This window comes from Micromys minutus (assembly GCF_963924665.1).
Source record: "Micromys minutus genome assembly, chromosome: 13".
NCBI classification, from domain to species: domain Eukaryota; kingdom Metazoa; phylum Chordata; class Mammalia; order Rodentia; family Muridae; genus Micromys; species Micromys minutus.
This window is the reverse complement of record NC_137982.1, coordinates 24229597-24244278: the sequence shown is the minus strand read 5'-3', so window position 1 is coordinate 24244278 and position 14682 is coordinate 24229597. Positions and strand designations below refer to the sequence as shown.

The following is a 14682-nucleotide window of genomic DNA, read 5'->3' as shown; positions in this document are numbered from 1 at the left end:
CCTGGATTTCTTGGATGTTTTGGGTTAGGACCTTTTTCATTTCTACAGTTTCTCTGACTGTTGTATCAATGCTTTGATACAAATACAGAAAATAACATAATAATGTATGTTATCTTCTGCCCCTGAGATTCTCTCTTCCATCTCTTGTAGTCTGTTGGTGATACTTGCATCTAAGATTCCTGACCTATTTCCTAGGTTTACTATCTATAGGGTTGTCTCTCTTTATGTTTTCTTTATTGTTTCCATTTCTGTTTTGTTCAATTCCTTCATCTGTTTGCTTGTATTTTCCTGTGTTTCTCTAAGGGCTTGTACTTGTTTATCTGTGTTCTCCTGTATTTCTTTAAGGGAGTTATTCATGTACTTCTCACCAGCATTAGACACGTTTTATGTCCAAATCTTGTTTTTCTTGTGTATTGGGATATACACTGTTTGCTGTGCTGGGTGAGCTGGGTTCTGATGTTGCCAGGTTGTCTTGGTTTCTGTTGCTTAGATTCTTGCGCTTGCCTCTTGCCATCTTCTTATCTTTGATTTTAGTTGATCTTGTTGTCTCTGAATAGAGCTTGTCTTTCCTGTGCATCTGTGGGCTGTGGGCTCCAGAGGGAGATTGGTCTGGGTGTTCAGCTCTCTATGTGCAGGCTGTGAGTTCCAATGTTGATGGGCTGACTCTAGCTCTGGGTATAGATGGAGGCCTGAAGTGCACAGACCCAAGTAGTAGCGTGATACCTGTGCCCTGAGAGTTCCAGGAGGTCTCTCCCCAGATAGTCAGTGGAGAGAGAGTGTAGGCTCACCCGTGGGCTCAGTAGGGAGAGCGCTCCTGTGTCTCCTCTGGGTGCTCAGTTCTCTGCAGACAGGCCGTCGAGTTCTGATAGCAGTGTGCCTGATCTGCCTGTGGCTCTGGTCTCAGGTAGAGGCTGGACCAGTCTCGTTACAGAATTCTTTATGCCATTCTGGCAACTTTTCTTTGAGTTGGAAGTTATACCAAATTTTAGAAGAAGTATAATTTAAAGTACATCAAATAAAAAGTTCTCAGAAAGTATGTTTAGGCACCATTTTCTCTCACTACCAATTTCATCTTCTAATATAAATGCAAGTCTTTTTAAATATACAGATACCAAATATAACTAAAAGTTGCTTTTATAGCCCCCCCCCAAATAGAAAATTCATAAATATTTCAATCTGTTTCTTTTCAAGTCAGAACTAAATACTACTAGTAATCAAAGAGATGTATATCGTTTTCTGCTCCTAATGTCTAGTAACAGTGATAATACACAGTTCAGTACCTTGGAAGAGGAGGCTCATCTGCAGTTGGAGTCTCACACCCAGTGCAAGCCACATTTGCTTTGAAAACAAACAAGCAAAAACTAAAACAAACCTGCCTAATTCTAGATTCTTCAAAAATGGATCCCATAATCCTTCCCTTCATGCATTTTGGTTAAGAATTTCTACTTCAGTATTATCAATGCCTAAAATTTACTAAAAATGCTTCTACAAAGAACAGCAAAGTAATTGCTAGTTGCTATAAAGAAAATGAAATTCTTGGCTAAATGTTAATGAAAGCTGCATTTTCTTTGTATGTACAAAATTGAACTAATAAATTGTGAGAAAACTTACAAATGAATAAACTCGACTAGTGTAGTGGTACTTTCTGAAATTCTATTACTCAAGGCAAGGGTGAAAGGCAGGTTACTGCATATTGGAGGCTACCTTGGGTTACAAGTGAATTTCAGTCCATCAACAACTACAGTGCAAGACCTTGCTCCAAAACAAATAAACTAACCAAAACTTAAAGCACCTAACTATGTGTGCATATACATATATATATATGTATATGAACACATAGTCAGATCACTTTAATTGAAGCAAAAAAATAAAAATGATCCTTTTTTAAAATTAAAACTGATTTTAAAAGTAAATAAATTGCACATATATTCTAAAGGAACTATTTGAATAACTGTTCTCTGCAAGCATCTCCAGGATAGGGTATAAACTATGGAAGACCCATGCATGTAATCCCAGCATGAGGATACAGAGCAGGGACATCAGAAGTTCAGTGTTATAGCAGACCCAGGAGGAAGATGACAAAGAAAGAAAGCATGAAGAAAGAAAGAGGGAGGGGAAAAAAAGAAAAGGGAGGGGGAAAAAACAAACAGCAAAAAATTCTTTAAAACCAAGTAATACCAGAGTTATTAACTAAAACTGAATAAACTCCATTAAGCCAAGAGACAAATATTTATAATTACTGAAGACATCTTAAACACAAACCATAAAAAATTCTACAAGTTTTTGACCTTTTTTCTTCTAAGTCTCCAGCCATCACAGAAGGCAAAAGAACAAACACAGCAGTGTGTGTTATCACTACCATTCCCTGCAGACTACAAGTATGTTTTAGTTAAAGGAAGAGTATAGATTGTCAGGAAAGCCAGAACCCACTTAAATGTGTAACTTCAGGTAAGGAACTGCAAAATTGCCACTCTATCTTAATAATACACAAAAAGGTAAAACAAAAAACAAATAAACTAACAAGGTCATAGTTTAAGTCGTTGTCACCAAAATTGGAGAGACAGGTGAATTCAGAGACTCAGGAACCAATTTAGGAAGTATGTGCCAAGCTTAAAAGTGTGCCTTAAGCCATGGCTAAAGGTAGCCTAGATAAGTCTAAGCACCCAGCCATGAGGTGTTTTCTTTCACCTTCAGGTATGTGAGCTGGTCTTCAGAGAACACAGGATCCTTCAGTGCTCAGTAGGAGAGGAAAGCGAAGCACTTTGAAATATACCAGAGGGTTTAGTTCTTAGCAAATGCCAAGCATGAGCTATTTCATCAGACCTTAATCTGCTGTTTTACCATAAAACTCTGATCTGGTGGAAGAGGGGGGAAACAATTCTAGAGGCTTGGTGGGCATAGTCCTGTTACATGCCCCATCAAATGGTCAAAAACGGAGGGTTGGGGGATAAAGAAAAAAAAAACCTTGAAAAGCACTAAAGTTCAGAATCCAGATACCCAGGCTCACCAGAAGATAAATCTGTCTGATTTTGTATTATTAACTAACTACTCCCCCATTTTTATCATTCAATAGTGCATGTGGATAATTCTTAGAAGTTTTCTCTCCTACCATGTAGAAGCCCAGAAACTGAACTCAGGTCAAACTTGGTGGCCAAACACTTTCATATCCACACACCTCTCATTTTGTTGATGGTCTTAATATTTGAGTGTAACTATGCATGTGCACTGGAATGAGAGCTATTTTCTTACTTGTTTCTCTTCTTTATGAGGATACACTGAACAAATCTTTCTACTTTTTCACACCATTACATGTTCCTTTAACATACTAAGGATGGGTGACCAAACCTAGCTTGTTGGGGCTGAGAGTGTCCAGGCTTATACCTAAATCTCTGGGAATAGTATGAGAAATAAATGGTCAACTGTTTATAACACTAAGCAGAGCCTGGACATAGCTCAGTATTAGCTATTTTACTATTTAAGAAGAAAAGTTTAGTTTCCTATTAAAATTCTATGAAATAAGCATTTTCAGAAAATTTTAGGGCAGAGAACTTTGTTTTTGAGGGGAGAGGGGTTTGAGACAAGGGTTCCCTGAGAAGCCTGGTTATCCTGGAATTTGCTTTGTAGACCAGGCTGTCCTTGAACTCAGAAATCCACCTGCCTCTGCCCACCCCCCTCAAGTACTGGGATCAAAATCGAGTGCTACCACTACCACCCAACAACAGAGAACATTATTTATAGGTAGCCCACAGAATTGTAAGGCAGGAAAGCCTTAGATTCTGTGCAAGACAGGGAGCTAAGATGCTAGTTTATGCCAACTCCCAAGGTAGCATGGCATCATTCCAGCATCTTCAGGAAAGATGTTAGTTGCTAGGTGAATGTGCTAAAGGTCTATTCCTGGTAATTCCTACTAGCACAGCCAGGTGTGCTATATCTTTCTACAGTATATTCTGTAGGAAGACACATCAGGGGGTTTTAAGTGTTTTTAAGTCAGCAACAATACCGCCACTACCCATGTCTGGTACCCTGTCCCTTTATGTTCTGCCAGTCATTAGCTCTCTGCCCAGCCCAAAGAAAAGTATGTCCCAACAGCTGTGTGTACCACCCTTTTCTATCAATAGGTAATGTGTTTTCTACAGCCAACCTCAGCTTTTTAATGTTTTAAACATTTTAATAGCCATAAAACACATGTCGAAAAACACGCAATTTAACTATTAAGAGTAGTTTTACTTTTTCCTTGATTGCTTTACTCATGACAGCCTGTTATATTTGAATCTAGGTGATGGTAAATCCATTTCTCTCCTTTTATATACCAGATATACAATTATTGAGGCCAAGGAATCATGCATTCTCCTTGAACTCAAGACTTTTCATCTCTCTACCAAAATGAACAAGGGACTGATTATGTTCATCTTCCCAAAATACCTTCACTGAGTAGCATCTTCTAGGTCAGGAACAGCCTCCGCACTGAACTAGCATCGTCCAGATGCTGCTCTGCCACTTCCATCTACCTCATGTTAAGATTCAGGAGGCGCAGGGAGCTACTGAATAATAAAATGAAAGCATTTTACAATTAGCTGAGCTAAGCTGCAGTTGCTGTCTGTGCCTGGCCTTGCTCACCATCTCAGTCATTCTTCTAAACACCTAAACCAACTTAATCTAGAAAGTGCCAAGATCTCATGATACAATCTGCCTCTAACTGGTGGTACTGTTTCTCTAGTGCTTGCTTATTTTAATAGTGAATGTTATTTCATTCAATCTATACTTAGTTTGATTTCTTGATAGATACTCAGTGACAGAGAGGGGGAGTGAGAAGGGGAGGGGGAGGGCAGGGGAAGGGAGAGAGGGAAAGGGAGAAGGGGAGGGAGAGGAATTCATTTTTTCTGCCAAGTAATTCTAATATAGTGCAAAGATGCAACAAAGCTCAGCTACTGCCTTGGACTTTTTTTCTATTTCAATCACAGTATACTTAGATCATTTCTAATTCTTCAATAAACTTATGCTTTTCCCTGTCTCAAGGAAAAGAATCTATGACCAGTTTTGTTCACTGGGAAAAACACTGAAAAAAATATTGCACGAATAACAAAGTAAAATTAGATGCTAGTCTGGCATGTATTTTACTTGTTGAAAATAAAAACAATATGAAGGCCCACTTTATATTGTATGTCAAATTTCCCTTTTTTCCCATGTAGAATGAAAAGAATCATCTTACCAAACAGCCTACACTAAAGGGAAAGGACTGTCCACACATACCTATCTTCTCTGGCTTCTGGATCTTAGGAGCAGATTAGAACAATTCAAATTTTTTAGTATGTTTTCAACCTGACAAATAACAAGAAACTACTTCACCAATTCTCTATCCTGTACTCTCTCTCACAGTTCAGCAGGGGAGGGAGGAGGTAATCTATAGATACACATTTGCAGGTTGTGATGGTGTGTGCATGCGGCCCAGGGAGGAGCACTATTAGGAGGTGTGGACTTGCTGGAGTAGGTGTTTGGCATGAACTTTAAGACCCTTGGGCTAGCTGCTGGGAAGCCAGTCTTCTCCTAGCTGTCTTTGGAACAAGAGGTGGATTCTCAGCTCCTCCAGCTCCATGCCTGCCTGGATGCTGCCATGCTCCTGCCTTGATGATAATAGAATGAACCTCTAAACCTGTTAGCCAGCCTTTATTAAATCCTTTGTAGGATTGGCCTTGGACATGGTATCTCTTCAGATCAGTAAAACCCTGACTATGACAGAAGTAACGCTAACTAAGACAAAGGTGTAATACAGCCAAAGAGGAGATGAACCTTCCTTTTAAACCAAGAAACAGAGCCTTGCTACCAAGAACCATTCTACTGGCTGCAAAAGCAGATGCAAGTTAATGTAATGCAAATTCATGCTCTAAAATTCTGACACTTGACAAAGTTATGAAATATTTTCCTATTAAGTAAAAGGATAATGGGAAATTAAATAAATGACTGAAAATAACCACCACTGTTCATAAGGGGAATCTGAATTTAATTAACTTATTGATGTCCAGAAGGACTACCCTCATGTGTTATAAGTAAATTCTCAAAATACTAGCTCAGTGACTACAGAAAACAGATGCTGAAAAGGACAGGAATGAACAAGATATTTATCTCACATCCAGATTTATTCCAGCATCTTGGGGGTAGGGGATGGGGGGGCGGGGAGTCTGTGCTAGGAGTCAAGCCCAGGACTTTGTATATGCTAGACAAATATTCTACCACTGACCATATTTCTGGCTTTTGCTTTTATGAGATGGAATCTTACTATGTAGCTCAGACTGGCCCTGAACTCACAACCTTCCTGACACTACTTCTCATATGGTGGTATTATAGGAATGCGTCGTCAAACCTGATCAACACCCAATATATCTATTCTAAACTAACACTGCTGACAATTAAGAACACTCACTTCTTAATTTCTAACTTGGATGCCACAGAGTTTGTATATGTCTAATATTTAACTGTTCAGAGCAGTAAAACCCTAACTATGATAGAAGTAACCCTAATTAAGACACAAGTGTAATACAGCCAAAGAGGAGATGAACCTTTATGTCCTCCAAAATTACTTATTGAGAATGATCATGATGTGTATGTATTTACCTTTAATTTTTAATTCATTTACTCACTGATTTAACAAACATTTAGTTGTAATCATAATCATATATAGTAAACTAGGCAAGGAAATTTAGATTTTTAAAATATGAATTTTAGATCTCAATGTGCTTTATGGCTTAGACAGACATCAGAAGGGGGCTTTAAAGTGAACAGTACTAAGAATTTTGCTGAATGGAGTCAGAAACACTCTAAAAGCCACCCCAAGAATGAAACTTATTGTAAAAGTAAGTGTAGAAGGATTAAGAAGGTATAAGCAAATAAGATAGATATATATGGCAAGTTTTAGAGAGCTCACTACTCCTAAAGCCCGAAAGGTTAGAGAAATTAGAAAACCAAACTTTGCTGTGACTGCAGTTTCCAACTGCACTGAGTAATGGTATACTGTAGTGAATGTGGGAGGCTCCTAATGAGCTTAAAATGCAGAGGATGAAAAGGGAAAAAGGTACCCAATTTTAATTCAGTTCGGTAAAGTTGGCATTAGAGTGAAAAAAATGCAGAACCAAACATGGTTGGTGAGACACAAAGAAAGGCTTTATATTATACAAGCAGGCTACAATTTCTACCATATAAATAATAGACAAAGGGGTGCTGAGACATTTTTAAATGGGTAGCCACAATCGTAGGGGCGCATATGACTGACTCAAAGGTATAAACTCTAAGTAAGTTCTCCCCCAAGCAGCTTTTACTCTCCCTCCAACCGAAAGAAACCCACAACCACAGAAGATTTTAGTCAATACCTAATGTAGCCTTTTGCCCCTAGCTAGGTAAATGATCGGATACTTAGAAATCTTCAGTAAGAGAGAAAAATATTAGTGGCATTTTCTAAAATTCCTTGTATTTACAGGGTTTGCAAAAAGCTGTATTTTAAATTTAATACTCTTTTAAAAATATAATTTAAAAAAATGGGCTTAAGATCTAGTATACCCAACCTTAAATACAACTGTTTCTAAGGTGAGCAAACTGAAATATCAATTTGACAAAAATTTACATATAAGCTTAAAATGACAGGTAATAGATGCAAAACCTTAAAATTTGAAATATAAGTGGAAAAAGCAGAATATAAAACTACATGTATAATATAAAATATAATACAGTATACACTACATGTTAACAAATTTAGAATAAAAGATCAATATAAGAGTTATGCTTATTGAATGGGGCTGATTCAAATTTTGGTGTGTTTCCTGAGAAAAATATATAATTAGGCTTGTTAAACACAAAACAACTGTTTGTCTTGGAAAAATGAATGAAAATCTGTCTTCTTCCTCACTGATATAAAAGTAAAGGTAAATTCAATAAGCTGAAAGGATTCAAAGTCAAAGATATAACAAATCACATAAGTAATGTTTGCAAATATCTATATTCCCCAAATGCTTCAGAGAAAGGGCTTCAGTGTGGCTCAGTAAGTAGTACAGTACTTGCCTAGGTCTGTCCCATCCTGAGTACAGCAAGAAAACAAAACAAAAGGTTTCTGGAAAATGATTCTTTTACAATAGAGCTTAATTGTTAGAATCACTTAAAAGCAGTAAGTCAATATGCATATAAAAGCTTCAGTGTAGAACAACAGGAATTGAAGATGAAAACACAATTCCAAGATAAAAAACAGACATCTTAGGATCAATGAAAGATAATCTTAAATATGCTGTTTCAGAGGGGACTTTATTAAAATTTGTATCATTAGGAAGACGTAATCCAGGGGTAGCTTACCTGCCAAGCATTAACAAAACCCCAGATATAAATCCCTAGTGCTTTCAAATATGCATTTCTAGCTGACATACCCATGGACAGCCAGAGAGAGGTGCTTCTGCAGGACTTCCCCAAAGCCCTGAATCTCCATCTTAACAAGTAACCCAACATTTAAAACACACTGGCAGTTCTGAAAAGATATGAAAGACTGACACCTGTGTGCAGAATCTTAGCAATATAGGAAATAAGATTTTAATCAAGAACATGACTGCATGAGAAGACCACTCTGGAGCAAGGCAGACTTTGTAGAGAAGACAGAATAGCATAAAGATGAAAAACAGAGGATAGTAAAAATGTTAATGTTAGGAGACCATCAAGATAATGTTAAGATTGGAGATGTGACAATTTATATACCAAGGGAGAAAAACTGTAGTAGTAAAAGAGCAGAAAAAAAAAGGTACAATTAAACTCAAAGTGATCTTCAAGCTCAAATGAAAATATAAACAGATTTAAATATCTAATGTTTAACATTCTATTCACCAAAGAATATGAACTTAAAGCTTAAAGTCTCAGACAATACAGAATATTTTCAGTGACTGACAATTTAAAATTACAAACAAAAACCAATCAATTAGCAAACTTACGCTGGATATGAATGAACTGTTTGGGCTGTTTAAACTCCCCTTTGTACAAGCGACTGTAATAGCTGACGTTGCTCTCCGCCTCAGGAACTGGAATGACCATGCTCTCTTTTTTTTCTCTAAATACTTGTTGTGCTGAAATAGCTCGTTGTAAGTGATGTTCCTGGAAAATGTAAAGTAGATAACAAGTTGTGTTAGTAATATTAACTTGATGCATAATTTTATTTAAAAGTTACTTTGTTAATTAATAAATGCAAAAACAAAAATTTGAATAGTTCCCCTTTGCTAAACCATGTTTTTTTCTGCATACCCAAGAAAGCATTCCCATCATTCTCCCTTAAAACCTGCAGCTTATTATCAGCATCACAACTGTTTAACAATTTTTAAAAGTACAATTCTTAAAAACCATATTTACAAGTTTATAATAAATCTATACCTTGTGTACTAAACAAATTGAGGTATTTGTCACCACTACCAGATTATAAAAAAATTCAAATCATAGGAAGTAAGTTTATATGATAATATCTTAAGTATCTTCTATATTTGAAACTGAATAATTAAAATAAAGATGAGTGTGGCAAATCATATAATAATCATGGCAGGAAATAGTTAATAGATATTAAACAAAAGATTTCTATAAAACATATGCAGGTTCTGATCACTTTTGATCAGCAGCCTCTGTAATCTCCTAATATACTTATTTCCCTTAGAGTAGCTTTACCTTTTAGACAGTAAACCAGATCATGCCATTGCCACAAAGATCACCTTTGTACCAGTAGAAGGTTAAATTCCCCAATGATGCTTAAGGCTGTGTATCTCTCGACATCTCAACCTCTCACCTTTTGCTATAGCCACAAAATTTCTTCCTGTTTTGAAGAATAGCCTACTTTTGAATTTCTTTAGTTTCATCTATCAAAGAGGCCTTCCTGGAATTTCCTTGTCCATCATTTCTTGAAAGACCTTATTTTCCTCCACACCATTTAGTTACACAGAAAACACTTAAGTCTCATTTGTCCATCCACCTGCTAGCATAAGTATTCTTTAAGGGAACAGCTAATTCTGCTCTTTCTGTAAATTTTTACATCTCTAAATTGCACAAAACAGTAACAAAAGCTAATAAATATATTTAATAAATTAAAACTCCTAGATTACTAGCATTTTTAGAGAATAAAAAATTTGTTGCACTCAAAGAAACTGAGGAGTAAATATGCTTAATAACTTACTATAGTCACATAATTCTAAGTGATAAAGCATATATGAAGTTGGCTACATCTGTGCAAAGCCAAATTCTTAATTATATTATTTATACAATTTTAATTTTTGAAATTCTATAAAGCATAAGAATGTAGATACTAACTTCATTCACACCTTTGGTGTAGGGATCTCCCAGCAACAGCCACACTTACAATTTAACCACAGCCCCACAATGGTCACAATAACTATGAATGTGATTCAACACAAAACCATAGCCTTACTTAAACATTATGAGACTTTTTTGGTAATTTTTAATAATTCAGTTGAGTGGATCTCAACCATGAACTTTGTGAACACCATCATAATGTCATGAAAATAAATATGGCATCTTCCCACTATTTGTATAATACATGGCTTCAGTTTGCAGGTGATGTGTACCTTTTTGGTGTCACATTCCAAGCACAATCCAATTTACATCATCAGACATAACATGTGCTCATGGTAGCTCGGTAAGTGAGATGCAGCAATTATCAATAATATTTTAGTCTACTACTGTAAGCGATAGGTATTTCGTGTCACTCAAAAGTTACATATGACTATGAGCTACCATATAGGTGTTGGGTGTAAAATCCAGGTCCACTGCAAGTGTTCTTTTTTTTTTTTCTTTTTAAGATTTATTTATTCATTTTTTGTATTTGAGTACACCATTACTGTCTTCAGACACACCAGAAGAGGGCATCAGATCTCATTACAGATGGTTGTGAGCTACCATGTGGTTGCTGGGAATTGAACTCAGGACCTCTGGAAGAGCAGTCAGTGCTCCCAACCGCTGAGCCATCTCTCCAGCCTGCAACAAGTGTTCTTAATCACTGAGCCCCTCAGAGTCATTGTTTTTTTAATACAATGTCACATGTCCCAATAACTTTGATGCCTTAAAAACAACAAAACCTTTTATAACTAAAAGCTTAATTTGTGTTTTTAAAATATTTTAAGCTATATTTTAAAATATTTTTAAATCATTTAAAAATCATAACTTCAACTTCAAATAAAAAATATCAGACGATACTGAATGGAAAATGTGATTCTATAACTATTTCAGTCACATATTATCACTCACAACCAAAATTTCTAGAGAATTCCAATACTTTGAGAAGGTCTGTCTTACTACTTATAATAAAATTAAACTAAAGCCTTCAAGAGATTTAGAGGTTATCAAATAGTAACATAAATTGCTATTCTTATCTGTAGTATCCTCAGCAATGAACAAACAATATCCTACTTAATAACAAGGCCTGTAAGACCCATGTTTAGAATAGCACAGTTAAAGTGAAATCTAGCCATTCACTTTTTCTCTCCTAGAAAATCAAACTCTAGGTCCTATGAATTATCCTCACCCTTCTACGTTTTTTCTATCATTTCTCAAGTTCATATACCTTTCTATTATAAATCCCTCACACTCACAGGCTTTTGTTTGTTTACGGCTATCACACTCATAGAGCTTCTCCATCACTTTGGAATAAAGGAAGGAAGGTAACCTACTACTGTCTCATTTTCTAAGCTTCATAAACACAACCTCTCATTCTATCAGAATGTTTCTCCCCAAGCATACTCCCCTAGAATCACAACGCCTGCCATTTCCTCTGTGCCCTCCTGCCTACCTTCACCTCTTTCTTCCACAAACAACTTCTACTTTCCTCTCTTGATTACATACACATCTCCATTCTGTTATTAGCAGTTTGTTCCTCGATTTTATGAAAAGTTTCAGCTTCTCAACCTTTCCATTTCCCCATCAGACGCATTCATTGCCCTCACTCTTTATCCAGGTCTGGAATATACTGTGGAGACTATTCATCCTCTCTCCATTCTTCTGATACTCCATTCTATGTAAAAAGCATTAATCAATAATTCAATATTGTACAACCGTAGGCTCTACTTGTGCTTTTCATATTTATTTAAGCATTTATATACAGAGCACACATGCAAACAAACAATGGGCTTCAAGATGCAGGAAGTGCACTAGGCTAATACAAAAATCAGCAGATGCTACAATGGATACATTTAAAAATTGTTATTAGTCATCTTCCAACATGTTTAAGTGTACCTGTTAGACTGTGATATTATCTTGTCACTTGAAATATTAGAATGGATGAGCATAGTTTCTGCTATTAAGAAGCTTATTTGGTAGAAGGGAAATACTCAAGTATGCAATCATGTTTGAACCTGACAAGTATGCCTCTTCTCAATTAGTCAAACCACTGTTTCTGAACAACAGGAAAAGATGTCCAAAGAATGCAAATCTAATTTGAGACATTTAGGAAGACAGATGATTTGATAAAGCAATAAAAGAAATAATAAAGGCAGCAAAACCAACATGAACAAAATGGACAAAGGCCCAGAAACAAATGGAAAGCAGCTTAGGACAGGATTAGTTGTGTTTCCACACTTCCAACAGACTCTTTACAGGGTAGGTAGGCTCTCAAACCAACCAATTACAATTTCTCATATATTAATAGCTAGCACAGTGCTATAAATTTAGAATATATCAGTGGTGGAAATTTGAGTCAAGTGAGCAATTGTAAGGATCACATAAAAACAACACAAATAGCATTCAGGAACTAAGAAGCAAAGCCTTAGATAAGTTAATTTCTAAAACTTAATTAAGGCTGGCCATAGAAAGTCAGGCACAACAGGCAGTGCCTCCCTTTTAGTTACATAGTGTAGTTTTAGTTCTTAGAGACCATCTACAATCACAACAATCTTGAGAATCAAACAAGTGATCTGTTCTTAGATAAATTACACGTATATGAGAGAATCAAATCAGGACTCTGGTTCCAGTGTTGTTGACTATTCTATTCTCACAGGACAAGGGCATTTGTTAAAGGTGAGAGACCACTGTTATAATACCAACAGTCTGCAGATTGGAGTAATAAGAATATGGGTTGAAGAGCACCACAGTTTACGATCTGGATTCTTCTAATATAAATGTCACTTTCCTCCAAGTATAGAACATTTTAAAGTATTAGCGTAATAAAGTTTTAAGGCATTAAAATTATTAAAACATTTTAATAGATGAGGATTTCATATTAATTCCTAACAAAAATTAAGAAATTTATTTAATCTGGTGAGCAAAGGAGGATTCTTGCTTGAAATCACTCATTCACTAGTCTATCTGCAATCCTAAATGAAAAATTTTAAAATAGATCAGAAATTACTTAGCAGAGTTGGCAGATGACAGAGCTGTAGACAGAAATTAAAAAGCAAGACTTATGACACTCTGCTATTTTAAATTAAGAGGCCAAAATTGTTTCTAAAAATAAATGCTCAGCTATCATTTTCTTTATCAAATTTTGAGGCAGTGTCTTAAAAAGGGGGCAGAACAGCTGGAGAGATGGCCCAGTGGTTAAGGACACTTAGAGCTTTTTTAGAAGACCCACACAGTAGTACACAACTATGTGAAAGTCTAGTTCAGAAGAGTCAATTCCCTCTTTGAGTTCTGTGGGCACCAGACTTCCATGTGGGGTACATACATTTGTTTCAATGATCAGAACAGAAATAACAGGGTTTCTGGAGACCTGTGCTTCAGCTAAAGATTGCAACTGTTCTCAGATTTTAAATAGCAAGAGGACATTTCCTGGAAGTAGGTACTAAAATTTTGTCTTTTGGGGACAGAGGGATGAACAGGGGTAATGTGTGGTCCTTGTTATATGCTGTTTTATACTTTGGTGGGTTACTTGGTCTTTCACATCCTGATCTTTCCTTTAAAGGGGCATCCCTGGAGCCTTAGAAATGGCTCAGCAGGTAAAAATAAGGTGTGGGGGGGTACTGACAACAAGCTTAATGATCTGAATTTGATATCTGGAACCCACATGGTAGAAAAAGAAGTATCTGCTCCCAAAAGTTGTTCCCTGACCTTTACCAGCAAGCTGTACATCACACAAACCCACCCCACACGCCCCTCCCCCACACCTCAATACACTGTAGTTAAAAAATTGAAAAAGCATATTTGCTGGGGTAGCTCAGAGAGTACAAAACCAACATATCACAGCAAGGCACCTCTTAATCCAGGCACTAACCAACAGCCTGTCATCCTATCCCTGAGGCTTAGAAGTTCAAGGCTATCAAAGTCTGAACTACTTACTGATTTATATGAAACCCTGTTTCCAATCTACTACCACAACAGAAAAGTTAAAAAGGCTGGTGAGAAGGCTCAGCAAAATGCATAGCTTTGCCACCAAACCTGATGACCTCACTTTTACAATTTCTAAGTTATTTTCTGACTTCCACAGTAGGACCGTGTGATATGTACTCACATACATATACCATAAACATATAATAAGTAAAATTTAAAAATAAAACTGGCTATTACTATAATTACACCTAAATATTTTTGTTTTTAAAGAGATTATGTAGATTATTTTCCCTAGTAAACCATGGAATCACATATAAGCTATGAAAAGCAAACATATTAAGCAATTTATTCATACATAAGTACCACAACCTCTTTATTTTTTTCCTTTTTGGGAAGGTATTAGCTGAA

General features: G+C 36.3%; 1 protein-coding gene across 1 annotated transcript in view; it reads right to left on the bottom strand.

Annotated features, from left to right (window-relative positions):
- The window catches only part of EPC2 (enhancer of polycomb homolog 2), a 93756-nt gene that overhangs the window by 52919 nt on the left and 26155 nt on the right, over positions 1–14682 (bottom strand). The window contains exon 2 of the mRNA XM_080927324.1: positions 8955–9114. Within this exon, the coding sequence (XP_080783450.1) occupies positions 8955–9114 (160 nt within the window). The remainder of the gene's footprint in view (positions 1–8954; positions 9115–14682) is intronic.